General features: G+C 40.0%; 1 protein-coding gene across 8 annotated transcripts in view; it reads right to left on the minus strand.

Annotated features, from left to right (window-relative positions):
- The window catches only part of DENND2B (DENN domain containing 2B), a 166,964-nt gene that overhangs the window by 33,673 nt on the left and 109,294 nt on the right, over positions 1 to 23,997 (minus strand). For all 8 annotated transcript variants that reach the window (XM_040559046.1, XM_040559050.1, XM_040559052.1 and 5 more), the window contains 7 exons: positions 13,569 to 13,717; positions 10,715 to 10,930; positions 7,782 to 7,878; positions 6,797 to 6,841; positions 4,284 to 4,468; positions 3,530 to 3,639; positions 2,013 to 2,082 (listed from right to left, as the gene is read on the minus strand). In XM_040559046.1, the coding sequence (XP_040414980.1) occupies positions 2,013 to 2,082; positions 3,530 to 3,639; positions 4,284 to 4,468; positions 6,797 to 6,841; positions 7,782 to 7,878; positions 10,715 to 10,930; positions 13,569 to 13,717 (872 nt within the window). The remainder of the gene's footprint in view (positions 1 to 2,012; positions 2,083 to 3,529; positions 3,640 to 4,283; positions 4,469 to 6,796; positions 6,842 to 7,781; positions 7,879 to 10,714; positions 10,931 to 13,568; positions 13,718 to 23,997) is intronic.

Raw genomic sequence — 23,997 nt, forward strand, 5'->3', positions numbered from 1 at the left:
ACACCATTTATATAGAAGTATGCAGTATTGATTTTAATTCTGAGCCTGGTATTTCCTACTATGCTAACCTATCTTCTGCACTAGCCGAAAGTCCATGTTCTATTTTTACCTTGCCTTTAATATAGGGTGGATTTCACAGAGCCTTAAGAGAGTAAAACAATCTTTCACTGAAAAACTAATTCAATATTCCTGTGTATACATCTTTTTCACTGTGGCTATTACTTCAGTCTCAACTTGATCGTGCTTTGCATTTCATAAGCTCTGTGAATGATTCTGAACTTGATGACATTTCCATAAATACAAAAGCCTTAAATCACCTTGATCTGGTAGAGTGAAAACATTCCATAATTTGATTCTAGCCAACATTTGTTGAATGTACGTTATTATCCTTTTAAACGACAACACAAAAAATAACTGAATCGTGCTGCTGCACTACATCTTGTTATGCTTATTTACATCAGCCAGGATATATTCTAGGTGCTCCACTTAGTTGTCTCTGAATCACCTCCTGACCAGCCCTAGATTTACTGTAACACAAGCCTTCATTGACATTTCCTTTCCACAGATAAACCCTGTTGTTTTAGCCCACGCTTACAAACTCTGTTACACAGAGTAAGCGTGTTTCTGTGATGCTACCTAAAGCAAATACCGCCCACAGAATTGATAAACAATTTTTCCGTTATGTTAGTTTAAATGAAACCTCTTACAAATAGAGGACCCCCACAGAGCAATACCTCCCAGACAGAGCATCTGCTGCCTGCATGACAAAACTCATTGCCACAGAGACTTGAGTAAGAGCAGGGTCACGTAATGGCAGCATGCAGAATGGAGGGTGCTGTTCTAATATCAGCGAGTTGCTCTGTCTACCTGAAGCCTCTGAAAGCTACTGAAGGCAGGTGTTCCCTGCTTGGAAAGATGGGAAATTATGCCAGATAGGGAAGGAAGGGGAAAAGGCCAGTGTCCTTTTCTCTTAGATGGAGGATACCTATTTAAAACCTTGCAATATTGCTGCAGATATTCATTTTGCACAGAGTATGCAAAAGGCTCCCGCAGTATTTATTATCCATATAAGCTCTCCAACCAACTGCAGTCAACCGTCCTGTGAATAGTACAGGAGCTATGACTCCCTGGCTAGTCATTCACAAACAGCTCCAAATCTGTCCAACTGGTGATAAGTGTTGGCTAGTGCAGGGATGGCCAACTGCTGTATGCTTTGCTGCCATCCCGTAAGTTCTGCAGGAATGGACAGAAAAATGCCCGTTTAAACTGTGCTTCGCATGCCTTAATAGACTTCACTAATCATCATGTAGTTTCCTTCCCCCCATAACACACATGCACACTGCCATTCTCTCATTTAACTGGTGACCAGCCTGTTTTCCAAGTGATGAGTCCAGTGATGACATAGAACTGTTGAACCGGGTCCTCTTCCCACCAATTGATTACCCCTGGTGACAAGGACTGAAAGGGAGTCTAAGAACCGAGACTTCCTGGCACGGGCATCATCTTATTGCATGGTCCTGAAACAATGCTGATGGTGGTCTGCTCTCTGCCGTCATTACGCCACCCTGGCCAGTAGGAGCACATTTACCTACATCTCAGATATGCTGCAGACTGATTAGGCAGTGCTGGCAGAGCACTTTGGGGATGTAAGCAGCTGTCCAAGGAATAAACGTTACTCACAAATGTTTAGAAATACCACATTTGCCTTTGTCTGCAGTGTTGTAGTGTTTCTACTTCTGCTTGAAAGCATGTGATATAAAAAACTTAAAAGGAGAGCGCCCACACAAGAAACTTCCCACATTCTTATGAATAGCTGAAAGGACTTGGAATCTATTTGATTCAGACAGGTATTTCAAAGTGTTATTATACTTGAGCTCCTCGCGTTTTCAAATTTCAGAGTGAGCAAACCAGTTTTGTTGTAAAACAGTGAGAGACAGCCTCAAAGTTCAGACTATAGTCTTGAGATATTGTTTAACAGAATTCTGCAGTTTGAAATTAAGGTGTGTACTTACCAACAGCCTCCTGCAATAGCCAAACCTCCGGCTCCCATCTTCCCCAGTCAGCATGAAAGAAAAGGTCTCACTAGAAGGAAGTAAATTGTCCAGATCTTAGTATCAGAACTACAGCATAGCTATGAGGTAGAGCATTTTAAAAGGGATACTACCTTATCCTGTGAGAGATTCTACCCATTTGAGGGTCTTCTCTCCACCTGTCTATCATCTGGACATATGCCAGGGCCGAATTCCATCAGCATTAGAGCAAAAATGTCTGCATGGTCCTGGACAACCTAGCTATCTTCTCACAACAAGAGAGAGGTGCTGAATTTCAGTAACATGGCAGTCCCATTCATACTGCAGAAGGGACACATGAAACAGATTTTGAAAGCAGTATTCAAATGCTGCATTATCCCTTACCTTTTAGTTAGATCCTCTTTTTGGACTGTGCCTTGTTTTAAAGGGAGAACCCTAGATCTTCTCTAAGAGTAGAGAAATCATTTTCTAATCCAAAAATAACACAGATTTGTAAAATCTAGCTCATTTTATATCCTTGTCTGGGATAAGTACTATTTGTGACAGAGAAGTACACCAACAGTTAAGGCTATAATTACAGCACAGGTACAGAGATGTATTTGTGAATTTGCACATGGGCTGATAAACGTTCTTGGCTACTTTGCAACTTTGAAATGGCTTATATAAAACACTTTTTCTTTGTAGTGCAGTGCCATGGTTTATACAGTTATAGCAGAATATGCTATGGATAATCTTGTTTAACAAACATGGGCTCATGGAAGATCTGTTTAGCAGAGCAGCAGCAGAATGCTGTGTAAGCAGGGCTGCATGCTGCTCCCACCAATGTTGCCCACACAGGTCTCTGCTTCTTCAGTGTGTTCAATACTTCACTATTCAGGTGCTTCCAAGTATTGAATAATACAGCCAAGCAACACAGAATATAACATGGTTATGTTGTACGTGCCATGCGTAAGCCAATAAAATGTTCCATATGCACTCTCTTCTGCAGTAATTCCTGCAGGTGAATGCTAATTCCTTGTCATCACTGAAAGCCCCTTTAGGCACACTCCAAATGTGTCTTATTTCACACTACACTTATCTCTAAGCATAGGAAGATAGTGCTCTTCTGCTGGCACAGAGCACATCTCCAAAAAGTTCTTGGAACAGCATTGCTCTGAGAAAACAAAGAGGGGCCCTGCAACATTAGGTAAGCACTCCGGGGTAGATGACTAGGGCAGGTAGTGGGCAGGGCCCTGTTCTTTTCAAGATTTATTTTAAATACTTCCATTTACACTTCTGGATTTGGCACTGAGAGGAACCTTCAAACTTCTTTCCCTCAGCCACACAGGCCTGTAAGCCAGCCTGACCGGGACCTTTAAAAAAAAAAGTAATACAACTGCTTGAGCCTGAAGTGGCAAAGTCTCAAACTGCTACTTCCTTAACTGGGCATCAGCAAGCCGGCAGCTGCTCCAGATGCACTCCATCAGCACTCAGAGGCAGAGGAGCACCAGAAGGTTTACCTGTTGTATTCAGAGACAGGGAGCCAGTCCTTGGCATCAGGAAAGCAGAACTGAGGGATAGCCTTGAGACGCTCCTCTGCTTCACGCATTTGCTTGGTTGGTCTTTCTAGCTGCAGGGGGGCAAAAATTGAAGTTCAATCAGTTACTGTTAGGGCCAGCTCCACAGCACCTCTCAGCAATGTGGAGAGGGTTAATAATGAGCTCTGAAGAGCAAAGGCCCATCAGCTTGTTCCTTATTGGTGCTTTGAAGAGTGGGCACTACCCCAGGACAGTCTTATAGATGCTAGTACAACAGAAATCGTCACTGCTGTTGTGATTTTTTTTAATTGACTGAAACTCCCTTGTTGCACAATGTCCACTTAAAACACACTCCTATCTCAAATTCCTTTCTGCTGCAAGAACACAAGAGAAATACCATAGCTCAGCCAAAGTCTTTCCATTGACTTCAGTGGGTTTTGGAACAAATCCTAACATAGCCAAATTGAGTTGAAAGTGAAATATTTAGAAACTGAATTTAAACACAGTATTTAAAGCACCTACCGTTAGGCTAAACTCTCCAGCACTAGAAAAGACAATTTTGTAAATATGGAAAGCTTTCAGTCACCTTCACTTTCCTTCATAAAAAATCTGAAAGCTGAATGATTAACTCAATTTAAGAAATAGATTCCATTAATTTTCCCACTTTACTGATCTTAGCAAAGTAATGATCTTACAAGGCATTTAGAGTAAGCTGTAAATAAGATTTTTTCTTTACCTTGGGAAACTGATATGTCACTTCTGGGAGATAAGTGTTTTTAGAGGGCTTCTTTTTCAGTGACACTACCACAAAATATTCAAATAACTCCCGTTCTTGCCATTCAATTAGCTCCAATTCCAGGGTTCGATAACTTGGAGCCCTCTTCAACATTGACTGGATGTGTACTAGACGCTGGGTATGAGCTAGCATCAAAAAAAAAAAAAAATGGAGATCATTACCTGGGAATGTAATGTGTATGTGTAAGCCACAGCCATTCACAAAGGACTTTCAATTTGCCAGTATATTATTCCAAGCATGTTCTCCTTACAAAATCAGACCTTAATACTATAGTCTCCCTCACTAATTCCACCCATAAATCAAAACTCACTCCAAGTAGTGAAGTGATGCAACACTAAGTCACTGAAATCATTTGCAGTTCAAAACTGTTGTCCTGCCAAATGTCTGCTTTTCCTTCACGTGTAAAACTATATTATAAGCTCTTACGTGAAACTTATAATGCAAATGCACTAGAGCCTCCGGGGCAACATTTCTCCTCAGGCCTGACTTGGACCTTGTTTACACTGGTGAAAAACACTTCTGTGATCTGTCCCTATACAGCACAGCTCTATAGTAAGAGCCACCAAAGGCATACTTTCTCCTTCTCCACAGCATAGGCATAGTTCATACAAGCCGTGGAATGAGCTCCAGGGAAGGGGGAAGGAAAGGAGAGAAGAGAAAAAACGTGCAAATTGCCTCCTTCAGGATTGCTTTGCTTGTGCCAATTCAGACCGAGGAGCAGATTTAGATTTATAGTCACATCCAGTCCTGACTGAAAGATACTCCTTGATCCAATGACTTGTCTCCAGATCTCTCTGGTGGACTAGTTAGTCATCATTACCAGTTCTGGTAGACAAATAAGTGAAAACAACTAAGTAAAAACAGCTGCCTGCATGCTTTTCCCCACCTCTTCACACCAGGATCTCTGTGCAATGGCAGACAAAATATTAGCAGCACATGTCAACCCCTTAAGGCTATATTCATTGACACAGTTTGCAAAAGACCGACTCTCCCTCGTTGTAGGGAAATAAGACGTTACAAGCACTTGATCACAGCAGTAATTAACTGATAGAAATAAAAGAAAATCCCTTCATGATCAGCTGTCCTACAACTAGTTTAACAACCCAAGAATTATAAATTATTTTGATAAAGCACTTGGTCATGGTGTGACTGCACAAGGGAAGCCAATTCCCAAGAAAGATCCTGCTTTGTCTTCCTTGAGAGCCTCACGTGGCTAGACAGTGCTTCATATTTGCAAGAGGCAAAACCAAAGAGCCCACCCCAACAAATGAGGACCTAACAAATCCTGTTTTGTTACACATGACAGCTGGATCTTTGGCTCAAGATGCCCTAAGAGCATCTATGTAATTATAAGGTCATGTAGAAGCAGTCAGTTATAGCAACATCAGAATGAGGATCCTCCTTTCCACAACAACAAGGGGAAAAGCTTCTCAGTTTCCAGTGAAAACAGAGTATTTCTAAGAGAGGCCCTGTTTTTCTTAATTGTGGGCTATGGGTAAAAGCAACCCCCTTGATTTTTGGACACAAAGAGAAACATAATCGCAAGTGTTTTGGGGCTGGTATCTGTCTACAAAGGAGGAATGAGCTGTTTTGCAGATATTGCTGTACAATGTTGCATACAGATTGTTTTGGGTGAGTTTCTGTGTCTTACCACCACCTGTCTGGAACACACCTTTTTTCCTCAGATATTTTTTTTCCAGCCAGGTTTCCTGTATGAACAGTAAGCAGGTGACATCTGTAGTAGACAGGTAAGAATGCTTTCTCCTCATCATATAACCACAGCTCTGCGCTGCTGTGGGTATTTTTTGCCCTCACTTATTAGTAATACGATAGGTTTTTAGTAATAAAAATCTGCTTTTGCTGCCTTTGACTTTCTTTTACAGTTCTGTCCATTTATCAGGACTCTTGAAAATAACAGACTAATTTACTGGCCTGGCTTAAGCAGAGTTTGTGCAGGTGCCGTGTACTGATAAAGGAATTTCTACAATTTGCAGACTGCAGACCTATAAAAGAGTATGAGAACTGCTACACTGGATCATACCCAGTATCTTGCCTCCAACAGCAGCTAGAAGCAAACACTTAAAGCAGCATACGAATAATAAGAAAGTATATTTATCCAACCTCATCCCTCTCAGTTTGCACCCAGTAGTTGGTCTGAAAAACACTAGCATCTGTGAAGTAGCTGACAAAGCAAATCTATCAAAGGTCCTGTTCTTCATTATCTGGCACAGTTTCCAAATCCTTGTTAGATCCTCACAGTTCATTTTGTCCTTGCTTTCCACATTCATGCTGCTGTGTTGGAATTTTTGTGAGCTCTACAGTAACGAAGTTAGAATAGTTCAGGAAGGAAAATACAGGTCATGGACAGGAACAATGTGCAGTAGCATGAGAATGTATGTTGACAGGGTCTGTGACAGTGGCTGACTAGAAGCTGTTAAAGGCTGACCCCTTACCTTTAAACCTGTCATCTGAGTCGCTCTCACTCTCACTGTTCTCATCTGCAGAGGAGACAGAGGGATCAGTTAATATAAAACGAAAGCAAACATGAACTCAGTTTACTGTGGTGAAACTGTGAAAAACACACACCTCACACTGAACCTTGTGATCCACACATGCTGTCCTCCTGAGTTTTAAAACATATTGAAATGAAGTTTGAGTGACTGTTTAAATTATGTTTCCATTGAAATAAGTTTCAATTTTGCTTGAGAATAAGAGCTTCATTTTGATGAAAATGTAGAATTCATTCTCCCTTCCAGCAAATGGTTGCGCTGAACTGTCATCTATGCTAAGCTAAAGAGGTGAATGAGGCATTTTGAAAATGAATTTTTATCCCATCCACTACTTTTTCAGACTTGCAATTTTTCTTATTTTTTTTGAAAGGAAGTTATGTAGTACTTGAGAAGTCAAGGGAAGCCTTACGAGCTTTTTCTGAGTAACATTTTTAATCAGCAGAATTCACCAGACTGAGAGTAACATGCAAAAGTAATGCATGCATTTCTGAGGTGTACTTGTATTAAACTTCATTGTACTCCTATTACAAACACAGCCTGAATTTCTTTCAGGGCCCATGCTTTTCTAGAAGCGATCCAAAGCACAGGCTGAGTTATATTCAAATGTTCATGTCAGGAAAAAGCATGAATGAATTAGAGAGTCAAATTGTAATTCTGGACAAAACTTAGAGACACAAACTACTGAAGAAGTGAACTAAAGAACAGGCTGAGTAAGTCTAGCTGGTCACAGGATTAGTTGGATAGACAACAGTGAGAATATGGTTTATTTTTATCTTATCCCCATTTTTCTCCTTTCACAACGTTATCATCGTTCATACCAGAAAGTTCTAAACAAAGCTGAGCCTGAGGTACATGTGAATGAAAGACGAGAATGTGTTAATTCTCTAATATTCAAATGGATCACTGAACCATGATGCATGTATTGTACCTCTCAGGGACGCTGTCTCAATATTGGACATAGAAAGCTTCTTCAATCGTTTTTTCCCTCTTTTTGCACTGTAGATGGAATTGATTCTTTGGACAAGCTGCAAAATAGGAAAGTGAAAAAACAGTAAGGCCAAACACTACCCTGCTATGAAACTTTTAATTAATGGATTTATCCAAACAATTTGACTGTGGATTATAGGTCAACTGGATGCCCTTAAACCTTTACTAGTTCAAAGTGCAACTCTCTTATTTTGAATCCCATTTGTTTGAATCACTTATCTGGAATCTCACTACCTTACCTATAGATAGGTTTTCACAGAGAAAGAACTCAGAAACCAAAATCCCATTTTCAAAAATGACTTAGGCACTTGCAATAAAAGCACAATATGACTGAGGATTCAAAGGCATCTGTTATCTTCTAACCACCTCATTTCTCTCTCAGACAGAAAAAGTTGACTGTAGCTTTTTAAAGCCTTTTTAGGTACAGAGTAACCTGCTGCTTTGAAGCCACATTATATGACCTGAGGATCTGGCCCATACAGACTTCTCCTCCATTCCCCTTCCAACTTGTGCTGTACTTACTGACCTTCAGAGGTGCTGTATCTATTTTCTCCAATCTTACCCTTATCTATGAATGTATTTTGAAATGAGCTACTAGTGCTGGCTAAAGCAAGCAGTTGCTGGAATTTTAACTCCTGGTAATCATCTTCATGACTTCCCTCAACAAGACTAATCCAGATAATACCTGCCTATCCAAAATAATCTGAGATGAAGGAAAATATTGATGTTTAATGACTTTAACAAGAGGTTGGGATTACTAAAAATTACCAATTAAACAATATATTATGATTTCTGAAAAGTCACAAATATGAAGCAATTAATCTTTATAATGGTCCGTAACAGCATATTTCATTCCATAGCAGCTTTACTCACAGAACTATTACACAATTTGCAAAAGCTGTTTTATTTCAGCTTGCAGAGAGAAATAAACTCATAGAGAGAAGCTAATTTGCTATAGACACAATAGAAAGTCAGTAACAGAGCACAGACTAGTACAAAATCTCATGCAGTCCCTCCAACAGTTGAATCAAGCTGACTACATATTTTATCAGGAGTGCTATTTGAAACATATACCTATTTTTTATGGCAAATTTTACAGTTACTGCACAAATTCTCTTTACGCTTCTACTGAGCACAATAAGAACTAAATAAGGCCCCTCTCTCCATTTCCAAATGCACACAATCATGTGGTTGGGTACTCGAGTCACAATTACCAGAAGGAGAAGCCCAAAGGAGCTGAGGAGAGGAGCCAGGACAGGAGACCAGAGGAGGTAACCAATAACTAAACCAAGATTTATTCTGGGGAAAAACAGGAGGCACCCAGTGAGGAGCCTTGCTGGGATTTTGTGCTCCCTCCGCTGGGCTGCTCAGCACTCTCAGCACTTCGTCTGCTTGAGCTGCTTCACCAAGAGTAAAACACCTGCATGGCAGTGAAGAAAGCCTTTAGACATTTAGATTAGCATTTAGATATTGCTTCATGAAGCATCCCTGCTATCTTCTCTATGTGTTGTGCATCTGTGCAGGCATGACAGGGGTTTCTCAGGTTCAAGTCTTTTCTCTAATAGCTAATATTTTCTCAATAAAAACATGAGATTATCCACTAATACATGATTCCAGGAGTTAGAGCTGTCAAAGGCAGAAATTATCATGAAATTTATGATAAAACTATGAACATTCAAATGTTTAAAGCATAATTTTACATGGGGAGAACGTCTATTCCTTAAATCTGACAAAAATGAAAGTTGGGTACAAAACTAACATTCAAACTTTCAAAATTTTACTCAAAACCAAAGTACACTACTCTGTAAGTTAGAGTAACTTCCTCCAAAGATGTATGCTCATTTGTGCAGTAAAATAGTATATTTCAAGAAAGTGAAAATACAGTAAATATTAAGGACATAACGTTAATTTTCTTCTTTGTTTGCTTCTGGCTTAGGCAGAATTTCAAACTAATTGACAGGAACGAAAAAATCTCTCCCCAATCACAGTATTTACAGCCACATACTTTAAAATATACTGTTTAATAAGAAAAGGAAAGAGCTGAATACAGTAAAAATTGCCTTTGTTCACAAGCCAAAAATAAATATATTGGCAGTTCTCTCCCCTTTGTTGCTATTGTACTAAAAAAGGTCTGGGTTTTGTTCAGTATGCCTTTTTTTCCCCCACCCCTTTTTTTTTTCAGGGGGTTGTGTTTCTTTGTAGGTTTTTTCCACATCTTATTTTGAATTGGAAAATTTGAACTCCTTGCAAAATAGAAAATTAGTTTTTGCTTCAAATCCTTCAAGACAACAGGGTTATGAGGATGGGGTAAGCTGTGAGTAAAAGCAGAGAAACATATTAAGTCAATAATAACTGTTTTCCCAAAACCAAACAAGTGATGGGAAATAAAACACACTTCAGATGCTGCTCCATGTTATAAATAATAATTGTTTGGCCATCACCCATTCAAAATCACAACATTAGGTACACAAAATGCTCTGGCCCACAAAGCTTAAAGAAAAGTGTGGAAAACAGAATTGGCTTAAAATCAACTCATTGCAAAGATGGCAATCAGATGTTTGCTACTTTTGGACCAGTGGAGAGTTATCCAATTTTAGAGAAGGGACTTCACAGTAGGGGTGTGTGTAAAAAAATAATACATTTTGGCTCCCAGAGTTACTGTTTCTGTTTTGATCTCAAATTTCCTTTAGGATGCAAAAAAGAGCTTTCTATGGCTAAATAAATAAATAAATAATGGCTAAAGGTGGGATAGAAATTTTCAGGCTCTTGCAGACAGGTGACCTAACCCCAGCATAAGCCTTGTAATTGAGGCCTTGCGTTCAGTTTTATCTCCCCAGAGGACAATTTGTTGGAACAAGATCATCCTGCCAGTACCTTTGGGATCCTCCTGGCCCGGCGTGTAGACAGTAGCTCGCTTGTGGTACTCAGGCTGTCCTCATTGAGGCTGGAGGGGGAAGAGGGAATTCCAAGCTGAGCCAGCAGCAGCATGTCATCATGGCTGTGCCGCTTGGGTAACCGTGGTAAGCGGTGGCTCTTCCTTTCCGACCAGTTCCCAATACGCAGAGACTGGCTGGTAGGCTTTGAAGGTAGCTGTGGGAACAAGAACAGCTTGAGCCCCTCCCTTACTTGTTAACATTTAGTGCAGAAGAAGCTCTTTGTGAGCGAGTGGTGGCACCATTGCACCCTATGAAGTATGTGCAAAAAGAGGGTGCAAGGTCAAACTGAAGAAACAGGGATCAATATCTAAGGCTTTATCTAAATTTCAAAGAAAACAATAGACTGCATTTGGCTTTGGATTTCCATGCACCCACACCACATTAACAAACACCATGAGCATTCAAACCTAACTTAAAAGTTTGATGGACATCAAAACACTGACATGATGGGCCTGATCTCTCTCACTTGCAGTGGTGAAAATCCAGAGTGACTACACTGAGGCTGCTATTCATCCTAGAGAAAGAAAGTAGAAAATCAAGCTGGCTGAATTTCCACCATGTCGAGATGCTTTAAGATCCATCAATATGCAGAGGCTGGGTTACAGCTTTGTCCTGCCTTCCCAAGGAATTCTCTTTAAAGGACAAATCAGTTATCATTGTAGCAAGGAAGGCAAGATCTCACTGATGGGAATAGGCATCAAGTAACATCTATCTTAAAAAAAAAAATGGGGCTCTCCCTCTCCTGGAACAGTCCTCAAAGCAGCTCTGCCCAGCTCTTGGGAAGGTTAATCCACAGGCTGGCAGGGTCAGGTCTTTGGGTTCTGTTTCCAGCTTCCCTATGATTAAAGTGAAGGACAGACTGCTACCTGCACTAGCAAATGTCCCATTTGTTTTACTTGGAGGGTTTACCTACTACAGGGCCATACGATCTGGGATTAAAAGTAGGTGTTTCTGTATGTGTGGGTTTTGCATCACAAACACATCATCATCAATAAAACATTCTTTTTCTATCTGATGACTTTAACAATTGAAAACAACAAAAGGGAAAGAACAAGAGATTGGGATTCAAAATGACCACAAGCCAGTGTTTCTGAGGTCTCTGCTTACCACACGTTTGCATGCCAGGAAAATCTGCAGCTGTCTAGAAATGAAAGTTCTTTTTGGAGATGATTGGTGAAAGCCTGCTGACCTTCTGATCTCTTCCATCTTGTTTATCATCATCCATGACTGAAGAGTCATGTTGCTAATCCAGCTATGTTGCTATGCTGGAAAAACTGGGTGATAAATTGTTGACAAAGCTGCCATTTTTCAGGAAATTGAGACTGTTCTATTTCTGGTCATTAGAGAACTGCCCAGGCTCATAGCTGACCTGCTCTTAGTGTCCCTTTGCTTTATATATCAACAAAATGACAGCACAATTATGGCAGGACTGACGGAAACTCCTGGCAGCATTTCAAAAAGAAGCTACCAGAATAAAGATAGCCTTGTTGTGTAGATACCAGAGAATACTTATTTCCTGAGAAACTTTACAGAAGCAACTTTAATCTGTATATTCTTTTATCACCCTGCGTAAAACACCAAACGGTGGACAGTGTCTTACCATGGACCTGTACGGGTCCTACCCCAATGGGACATATTTTGGACCATCTAAACGCTATCACAATTCCTTTTAACACACAGAGTACAGCCAAAAGTAATTGTTTTTCATAGTATGTCTCTCACTACAAAGTTATCTTCATAGCTGTAGTTTCTGTTTCTCCTTACTCTGCCTGATTATTCACTTCCCATTTTTTCCCTTTTCAGTACCTTTGCTGAAAATACTCCTGTTTTACAACTGATGGGCAAGGTGTATACTAAGAATCCTGGTAATGCTTTTGTCTCTAGGACTGTGGTGCTTACATGTACCCAAACTGAATAAGCAAAAGAAAACATATTCAGTTTTGTTCTAGGTTACTTTACATGACAAAAATGTAGATGCTCATGACCTTTCTTTAACTGCAAATTTTCTGTTGATTCAGTACAAAACAAAGTTCCGTTAAAAGGAGCTTTGAATCTCAAAATTAAGTATGTGATAAATTTATACTTTTCCTTATGAACACAATGATCCCATAAACAGCATAGCAATCTGGCATTTCACAGCTTTCACAGAAAACACACTGCTTTGGAAAATTCACCACAAAATGGGAACTCTGTAGAGTTCCCGGTGTTTTATTTTATGCTGCCAACACAGCTTATACAGCCTTGTTAAATGCAGACACTCAGGTTTTTCTAATTATTTTATTATTCATTTATTTACTAGGGCGGGGGGCATACTTTGCCTTCTCCATCTTACACGAAACCATGCCATGCTACATACTTCACATTAGCAAGCCACGAGAGGCCTCACATAATACATGAGCAAGATTAAGAACCTGACTTTCTCCCTCCTGTCCTACTAAAAGCCCATCAGCAAACACTGAGGAATTCACAAAGAGGTGTAACTGCACAAAGGATTTAGGGCCAGATTCAGCCCCCCAAACAACTGGCAGAAGGATTCTGCTTAAACTCGGCTGCCCATAGCCAGCCCTCATCAGGGCTATTCCAAACAGCAATCAGCTTCTGCAGTGCAGTGCTGAGCCTCTGAACTACAGCCGCCAAGAGCAATGATTTATGGATTTGATCACATTCTTTTTCCAGATACCCTTTCTCATTCAGTGCAGCTGCTCTTCCTCCTATGCCACAACTGATTCTCTTGCAGCAGCTTTGAGCGCAGAAAGAAACGCGACCTCACGCCCTGCGAAGCCGCGCGTTACCTGGGGAGGTGATGTGTATTTCCTGTCCTGCGGAGTCCACATCCTGTGCAAAGAATCTAGGGAGTTCTCGGAAAGCTGATGGGATTTTCGGCCCGCGTGACGGCCTTTCAGCTCCACATCCTCATACGGGTTTTCCTTGGGTGACTCTCCTTCACATTTTTTTTGTGTTTTTTTTTTTTTTTTGTAAGAAAAGAAAAACAGACAGGAATGTAAAATTAAAAAAAAAATCATGTGAACCAAGTAAAAGGCTTTAAGAAAAGCTCCTCAGCTTTCAGCATGACTCATCCCTCTTGCTGCAGCTGGAAGTATTTGGAGGAGAACTTGGCTATGAGGTCGACATTTTTTTTACTTTCCTTTTTTTTTTTTTAAATAAAACACAAAGATTTCACAAGACGTGCTTCTGAGCATCCGCAGCTGTGCAAAATTTATTGATATATAAAAACTAAGGCACATAACTACTTTAAAGTATATCAGTAGGTTTTATAAATCTATAGCAGCCACTCACAGGGTGAAACGAATAGCAATAAATAACTGTTCTCAACATACCACCCTTACACATGATAAGACAACTTTTATGTGATGCTACCTTCATTTTTCTCTTCCCCTGAGAGAAGGCAAAGAAAGAATAAGCACTTCAGCTCAGCAGTGCCAAGAGAGAAGATTGGAAAATGTAAAAGATGAGGGAAGAATTTCTGCACCAACCATGCTACATTCTCAGGGTGTTCTTTAAAATATATCACACCTTCTAACTGAGCAGCTATTCATTTCAACTTATGTAAAATTTGTTTTGCCCAGAAGAGTACTCATCCTGCCAGTAATATATGGAGGCTTGAACTGTTAATCACTAAATAAGAGATAAATGAAAAATACATCGAAAAGCAGACTGCAACCTTTGTCTTCTCAGTCTTTGAAAACCAGAACCAAAGTTTACAGCACAGATTTAAATGAGCTCCAAAACCCTTTGGCAGCCATTTCCATCTAAGGACTGGTGGAGCAACTCGTCTTCGCAGAAATACTGAACTCACTAAACCTCTCACCAAACTAAGAAGCACAAAGAGGAATGAACTCCACCAGTAAAATGAAAGTTTTGTATCCAATTCAGACAACACATAATCAGCAACTGGCTTAGAACTTCAGGATTTTCACGCACAGCGTCCTTCCAGTTTTCCAATCACCTTGCATAGAAAATCATCCCACCAAAGTCATCTACTCAAATTCAAAACTTGAATCTGCAGAAGCTTGAAACACGCAGGAAGTTCAAAGCTTTGGACAATCTTGTTTTCGTCATTATATCTAAAGATGACTATGAAACTTCTAGGTTTAGTACAATATATATACCAGAATTCAAGCTATTATATATAAGGCTTAGAAAAAATCCAGGTTTTATTATATACTGTATTAATTAGGAAGTGAGGACAGAAAGCTCTAGCATGGTTTATTATTCACAGAGACAATATTCACTTTTCACAGAGGTCACAGCTGAGGTATAGTTACTTTCAACGAGAGCAAGGCTTGAATTAATACCCTTGTCCTTTTGACTATCAGTTTTCATTCTAGACACAATATTATATTTCCTCATTGCACAAAAGAAAACTAAAACAGTTTGTGTTTCTAGTTTACTGATAAGCCTAGAAACACAGGTCTGCTTGATCCATCAGTTATAGCGATAAGAGCTTGTAATTGGCAAGATCACACATTCACACATTACCAGTAAAACTAGGGTTTTGCTTCAGTAGTGCATCATACTAAGATTTCTAGTCAAAAGTAAGCACAAGAGTGAATGTTTTAGCATTGTTTTAATTAGTGGCCTGAATAACTGCTGCTTTTGAAGAATGTTTGAATTGGCAGTCACAACCTATTATTTCATCCAGAGGGAATCTGATTATAGAGGTTGCACTGTCAATAGTCAGTCCACATGCTGTATAGAAAGGATGCCTTCAGGTGCATGAAATACTTAAAAGAAAGACGCTTTGATGAATGCAATGGACAGGATAAATCTGAAGTAACAAATATTCTTAAAATAATTTAAAGCTACAGATGTCCTGAGAGGACTATGGAACCGATTGACTCCTTCTGCAGGAAGAAAAATAAATAGACATTGCGCAGTAAATGTTACTTTTAAATGCTACAGCCTTAGATATGACAATCACAACAATACAGCTAATTGGACAGTACTAGCATAATAAAATTTCTTGTAAGCCCAAGTCAAGTATAGGTCAAGCAAGCATTTTAGAATGGATCAGCAGATTTCAAAATACCCAACTATATTGGACAGTGGTTAAACACACACTTCCTTGAGAAAACAGATTACTAATGTTATTACATTAGTCTGCATATTATCCAAACTTCTGAGAAGAAACAAGTTCATCAGTTGAAAAGAAACCTTTTCTAAATGGTAAAGCATTTAAAAAGTTTAGGGTGATTCTCCTTCCAAGACACCACGTAAAACAAAATAGCTTGAATCCAGCTAAACTCAGCATTACAAATGTTGATCTAAAATATTAAGTATAGAAACGGGCCCTGAGAAGTCTTGGATGAGAGAAGAAGGAGGAGCAAGAAATCATGAGCAGAGGCTGCTTTTCTGACTCAGATAGTCTACCAAAAGAAAGCTCTGGCCAAATTCATCTTCAGTGTAACGTGGAGGTCAGTGGAGACACCACAGGGATTTTAACCCTTTCCCTAGAGCTGTGTGAGTTTCTTCAGATGACTGATTTGCCATTCAAGAGCACTTACTTATTTGTATCATTTGCCTAAAAATCAATTTACTTCAGGTCCTTTTTTTTTTTTTTAATTTTGAAATGATGTCTTGAGATTAAATATGCCACTTTTTTTTTTTTTTTGGTAAGAATAACCTCTCTCCCCAATAAATCTCTGATAATGAAATAGTCTGATCAATCTGAAACAACTTGGTTTTACTGGTTTGATATTTGAACCAAGTGTTTTGTTCAGCCAGTGAACTAAAAGAGATAATTTATTTGTGTGGTCTTCAGCAGTTTTCAAACCTGAGACAACCACTGTTTTTTAATATATGTGCTCTTCTTGGTGGAAGAGACAAAAAAGACCGTACATGCAAAAAGAGTGCCAGGCAGCACAGACAGACTGGTTTCTGGGTGTCAAGAACAGGAAGGGCAAGTGACAAGAAACCCAAGACTGCAAGCAAGCAAAACAAATGTATGAGGATTTCCTAAACTGCCTTAGAATAGCATTTATCCCCACACCAGTGCACTGTGACTGCCTTCCACAGGCACATGGACCAGGAGACTGGTGGGCACCCGCAGGTGTGGATTCCACACCAGAAGGAAGCTTCAGGGAAGGGCTGTGGTGGCAGCAGCTGGTGCTGCAGCACGAAAATGAGGAAGATTTCCGTACAGCTGGGCTGGCTCCAGAGGTTTGCAGCTTTGACCTCAGCATTTCTCCTCAACAACATCGCTTCTCTAATCCCAGAGACCAAGACAAGGAATATTTACAATCTGCAAGCTGTAGTGCTTTTGTATGCATTTGTATTTGCTGCAAAAGGAAAACACATTTACAATGAAAGAGCAAAGAAATGTCCTTGTTCCTTCCATATGATGTCTCCATTGGAAGCCAAGACAGACTGGAAGAAAGATGGCATAGTATAGAGGCCATGCTTGTCTTAACAAGGCTGATCCAATTGCTGCAGAAGACAAGAGCAGACTATCACTGACTTCAAAGGAAGCTGAGTCAGACCCCCACGGCTCATATGGTCACAGTGTTTGTCAAAGGTTTGCTATTTCATGTCTCTGATCACCAGCCCTGCTTCCAGATCAGCTCCCTCTACAGGCTTTTTTCTTTTTTTTTTTTTCCTCCACATTTCCCATTCTCTTGAATTCTACGTACTGAAATGCTGAGTTAGCATCGGGCATTTATCTACATAACATTTATCTTCACAAGCTCTTACAGGCAATTTAATGATTGGTCCATAGGGGAAAGAAAAAAAAAGGATAAAATAGTCAGGGATCTTTAGAAAAGCCATGAGGAATGTAGTGCCTTGAGCTTAAGCATTGAAGAGTTTCCTCCAGCGGTTGCAATTTCTCAGTCCGTGACGCTCTGCGAGTCAGCCCCACCGAGTCCTGAGGCAGCACACAATGTTCCTCTGCTCAGCCTCTCACACGTGGCAAATGGGAAGCAGAGGCAGACGCAGCAAGCCTGTCTCATGCTGAGAAATGAGTGAAAAATAAGACTGAAGGGGAAAAAAGTACAGACAGACACTTCTCTATAAATGACAGAAAGCAGGGAAATGCATAATTTTAGATGGCAGAAGCAACTGTCAGAGGAACCACGTGGTTCACTGAGCGTAACTACTTTCTTTCGCCCTACCAACAAGTAGGAAGAAACAAGTATCAGGTATATAGTAAGGAAATGGCTCGTCAAATTGCCTTAAACTTGGTGCCTATATTACTGTGCTCCCTGTGCTCACACAGAAAAGATGCTGTCTCCAGAGAGTGATGCTGAATGCCCAAGCTAAAAGCCTGCTGCTTTCCCCACTGGCTGCACGGGAAGCCCAGGCTCCTTAAGCTGTGCGGCTAACTAAGGTAGATGGTGTCAGCACCTCACAAATGGCAAAGTGTATATTTCTTGTATACCAAATCATTATTGAAAATAACTGAAATCCATGTATCCCAATGTGGCAACAAAGCAGCAGCCTGATCATCAATAGGATGAGACAGCTAGAGCATTTGGCCCTTCTCTGACAGGCCCATATGGATATTGTTTCATTTAATGTGCTCTGGCTGCCATTACATTATACTGTCTGTTATTAAAATTGCCACAATTACACTTTCCAAAACACTCCCATGCTTTTTAGACTTTGAAAGACAGGCTAGGGTCATGGAGGAAGATAGGGACACACATTTCCCTTATCACAGCCTGCACCATCATTTTGTACCAATCATAGATCTGTCTTTTACTAACCAGTTATCCAGAGACCTACTAATAAGCATCTGACTAAAAGCCCAAAGTGTTTTCAGAGAAGGGACTAGCACAGCACTGCTGGTAGAGATACATTCTCTCCCAGTTTGCTTCAGCTTCACAGCAACCCAGCAGTTCCAGTTTCTCCCAGATTCATACAACCATTTTGATGCAAGATGATGATCTGATGGAAAATAATGTGGTATGATAATATGACAGATGATAATGTGGCATGTGATGATGGGATTTTACTGGAAACGTCAAGAGCCCCAGCTCACTCTTTTTCTAAACCTTTTCCACGTTTACTGGAAGAACTTTGCAAACAGTCTAATTTGAAAGCAATGTCAAGCAGGAATGTCTTCCAACTGGACCTCAGTCATCATTTCTGCAGCTCTTGGCACACTTAATGGAGGATTCAGTAAAGCAGCTAAATCATCCCATTTGTTACATGACATGTACTATGTCCAGCTTACATCAGAATGCAAAACAACTTATCTGTTTAGGAGAGACAAGGTGCTTTACCATGCTGTTTTGGGAACCGGACTCTACAGGGAAGGTTAAATCACCCACATTCCCTACACACTCAGGATCCTGCTTGAAGGTCCACACCTGCCTATTTTAACTGCTCAGGCACCCACCTGGGTTAGGCTGCCCTGACACTTCATTTAATAATGCTGATTTGAGACATATTGCTCCATCTCCTCTCTTATGTGGTCTGATGTATTGTGAAATAGCTGAGAGACCCAACTCGGGCCATTTTCAACTCTCTGGAAAAGACTGTACTTACCCAAGTACAGCAACAAACCGTCCTCCACTAATTTCAAGAAGAGCTGGATATGCCAAAAGCAAGATATATTTGCTTCCTGAGTGATAACCTGAACATAAGACTTATGGGGAAACAATTCTACTCAATAAAAAAATAAATAAATAAATAAATAAAACAAAAAACTTTTCTAGACCTGGTACCAATCTGACAGGTTTGGGGCTTTATAATGATTTATATTTCACCCAGGTCCCTGACTGTGAAGTAGGCCCATGCAAACCCTTAGCTAGTTGTCCTGTTATAGTGCTGAAGTAAACAAGAAATTGATTCTCCCCAAACTGAAGTGAGATACTCAAATGGACAAAGAGAGGAAAACAGATAAATTATTGCATATAATCCCACAGTTTCACTTTTCAGTCACCTTAGGTGACAACTGTAACACGGTTTAATAATATGCCTCCAGAAGCACAGTGATTAAGTTGTTATCCTCTCTCCAACTCCTCTTAAGATGCAAAACGTATTTGTCAAGAGAAACATCCAGTTGGAAGAGCTCAGCATTTCCTAATGTGACAGTGAACAGATCCAGAGAGCAGGAAGGTGTGTAAAAAACCCTTCCCTGGAGGTCCAGCTGCCCCTGGGACCACAGATTTCTGTAAGCTCCCATTAGAAGCCCACGAGCAAGATCTCACTCAGAAATTCATTCCAGTTACAGAGATTCCACAGCAGTATTTCTGGGCACATTGCTTTACTTTCTAGACTGCTTGTGACTACTAGACTGCTTTCAAAGCAGATACAGTAGCTGTCTGCAGCTGCTTCTCCTTTAACTGCCTCACTTCCTCTGTTTGCCTCCTTTTCTCATCCTTTCCCCTCCATAGAAGGCCAGATTTCCAACACATTTTAACTATCACCTTTTATTTGAAGCCAATATGAAACAATCTAACTCATCTGACTGAGAGTTTCAGAGGCTCCAGAAAAGTCTTCTGACTGGCTTCATCAGTTACTTCTCAATACACAAATACAACAAGAGATGGGCCTGAACCCAAGATATGGCTCCGAGCATTTCAGAGCTGGGAAGAAGTCTGCATCCCCATCAAGACTGTGTGACAATTGTCTCTAGTCTCCTTAGTGGAGCACAGAGAAACTGTGATGTGGAGATAGGGAGAAATGAGGAGAAGATGGAACTGAATTCCAGTGCAAGCTTCCAAAGCTGGCCTCTATTACCATGGACAATATCAAACCCCAGATCTAAAGGCCTGTGCTCTTTCAGAACCGAAACTCTACAGCTGAATCCCAGCTTTAACATGAAAACATTTCAACTTTTAACTTTGCATATTAACTATAGCATTACTTAGAGGAAAGCTGTTGTTGGTTTGGTTTTGTTATTGTTTTTTAACCCCCAGGGGAATTTGTTCCAGTTGTTTGAATCTTACAACTTCGACTAGCTTTCCTCCTGCCTAGGTTACCTGTCCCTCTTTAACAGCTAACGCATCTGCCCAGGCAGAGGTCCATTTCTGCTGTTGGAGCCAGCTTGGAAAAATCACTTCCTCAGCCAGAAGGTATTTGTCAGGTTCCATCTTCTACAGTACATCCTAAAACGTCTGTTGAAAAAATACCTGCATTTAATGAACAAAAGAGCCTCATACTGCTGACTATATCAACCACAAAGTCAAAGGAGAGAGGCATGACTTCCACGAGAGATCTAAGCACAGCACTGGGACCTGCCACCAAGCAGTCCTAACACAGGTTTTGATACCGATTCCCTTGACATGCCACCCAACTCGTGGCATAGGCCAGGCCAGGCTATACCTGGCTGCCATATGCTAGTGTGCCTAGACTTGGTGTTCCTAGGGGCTCTGCTGCCAGGGAAACACCAAACTTCCCCGGGGCAGGGGCAGACACTTGTGCTCCTCCTCTTAAGAGCTTGATGGGCAGAAATAAACTGAAAGATAGATTTAGAGGAGATTCCCACCTGTTCTACTGTGTCCAGCACTCTGATGAGTTACATATGCAGTAAGAATGCTTCCTGTGTCAAAGCAGATTTCTTCCTCTGTATTTAATTTCAAAATTGTGAATGCAATTTCTCTTGCAAACACAAACCATAATTTACATGGTTTTACTACATTTTCTTTAGACAAACTTGATATTGTTCCCCTACCCTTGCTTTCACTTTACTTTCATTCAACCTTTTTTGTGCTTTCTTCTAGGTGTCAGGTGAAAAATGCCTCAGAGACAGCAGGGATTAAATAACAATATTCAAATATCTCAACTGTATTTAGTGGAACAGACTGGAACACTGAAACCATATGGTACACATGACAGGAAATACTGTTGTCCACAAACACAGTGGAAGCAACTGTCTCAGACATCTCTTAATACTATGATAGTTCCTTGAATTTGCACAAAGCCAAGTATGGTTTCCCCAACTGGATTCATAAAGCCACATCAGTTTTTGTCTGATTAAAGACTCATTCAAAACCACACGAAGCAAAACAATGTTAAGTTTACTATGACTGCCACATTCCTGTGAATGCTAGTACAGAAGATGAATGAAGTCCACATGGTTCCTTGCACATGGAATACAGCTCTGATTAATATTAGGAATGTGTATGCTTTTATACCATTGCTTTTTGATTAATGCAGAATGGATCATTATGTTCCAATCCAGTACCTCTCTTGAAGTTAACATGCAGATATTTCATTTATTAAAATGTACTTAAATATAACAAAATTAAACAAAGTCTCTGGTTCATTATGTCCCTAGATTTCAAAGAACAACAGTTTCTGGTTTTAAATACCTTAAATAAAAAGTCTTAAAGTCAACTCTCAAAATAACAATCTACCCACAGCAGTTCATCACTGTCCTCACCATTAAAGAAGGAAACACTGTAAGGGCACCAGGAGAAAGACAAAGGTTTAGTGTGCATGTGCATCAGATGAGAAGGTCATGTAATAATCTCAGAAAAAATTACTCTACTCCTAGTACCTATGTGCTTAAAAGCTACATTTTGATAATTGGACTAGCCTGAGTGAGAGCATTCAGCATCTCACACAGCACCTTGTAGGTGTTTAACATTATATACACTTTTTTAGAAGGTACTCTCTGATAGATAATACCTGCATTAAAAGTTTTAATTCTATGGGTGGTGAGGGAGATTTTATTAAATTTATTGCTACAATGACAATATTTTAGCTGCCTACAAGCATTTAGGGAAGAAGGATATTCAACCAGCTATAGAAAAAAGAGAAAAAAAAAATCTACCACTTTTAGGACAACTGTTTGCAAAGGAAATCCAAAGCAGCAGTGACAGAGTTCTTTCTAGCTTTGAAGCAGATGTAAATCTATAAAATAAACTCACTCTTACAGACACCTGGTTTACATGAGTACAAGAGTGCTACTTAGAGACAGGGGTCTAGCACTACTGGTATAAATTATGCAGATGTGATACGCAAAACTACATTAGTTTCCTTAAAGCCAGAGATCAAACTACTTTGGCTTGTCTTTAATCACATTTGACAGTTTATAAGAATTATACTGAATTTGTATTCCCCCCTCACTGCCTGTATTGAATGAAGTGCTTTGGAATGAGACTGTTAAAAAGTAATACAAAACAATGAAGTTCTGTGTTTGTCCACAGATCAGAAATTTTGCATTCTCTTCTCACTACCCTGCCAAAATGCCCAAATTATAATTTGCAGAAAGCAAACTTATAGTTCCCGTGAGTTGGAAGAGCCCACTGTGATTTTGTTTCATTGAACCCAAGATTTCTTCTAATTTGAAGAAAGATTCTTACTAGTCCTGCACTTTTTTTTTTTTTTAAAACAAACCAAAGCAAGGAAAGCAAACATTACCACTTAACATCTGGCAGCATGTTGATAGTCCCTGAGCAAAGATGGGCACTATAACGCACAATACATTTTCAAGTGTGGACTGCACAGTGGTCTGGCTGTTCATGGAGAAGGCTGGTGATCATATAGAGATGCTCTCCACGGAAAAAATCTTTTTAGTATCTACATAAGCTCTCATATTTTTATTAGCAGACACTGAACAAAAGCATTTTTGGTGTTCTGGTAGCATTTATTTTGAATGGCACAGGGGGAAAGTACAGCTGAAAACTGAAAGAGTGAAGTCCTGATTTCACTGAGGCTGACAAACCAGAGACAGAATTTAGTTAGACAGAGAAAGAGCCCCAAGCTGAAATTTGTGGCAACTGTCCCTTGCTGTATCAACTGCCATGACCAAGAAGATTTTTGTGCTATCATCTTTGTTCGCCCTTCAGACATCTGTAAGCAGCATTAGATTGCCTCTGGGCCTCCTTTTTACCAGACTAAACAAGCCCAGCTCCCTCAGTATCTCTTTAGAGGATGTGCTGTAGGGCCCCTGACTACTTTGGTAGCCCTCCAGTTTGCAGTAGATAAAGATTCATTGTCCAAAGTAAGTGAAAATGAAGTACCCTTTGTACTTGTTGCAATAATACAACACTGAAAGAGTTAAAAACAGTGCAGATATTCATCACTTGTGTGGAAAAACTGTGCTCTGAAGGGCTGCCCAATTTTCAGTAATTATAACAACTTTTTTGATCTTAAAAGAATGTATGCATAGGCCATACATTTCCTTCTAAGACCAAAAGAAACATGTTTTTCTTGTGAAGCTTAATCAAAACAGTGTTTTCGTTGTGCATTCCTGATGGCTCTATAGCTAAAGGAAATTAATTTTTCTTTAGCCAACAACTGGGACTG

Source organism: Cygnus olor, chromosome 5 (assembly GCF_009769625.2).
Source record: "Cygnus olor isolate bCygOlo1 chromosome 5, bCygOlo1.pri.v2, whole genome shotgun sequence".
Classification (NCBI taxonomy): Eukaryota; Metazoa; Chordata; class Aves; order Anseriformes; family Anatidae; genus Cygnus; species Cygnus olor.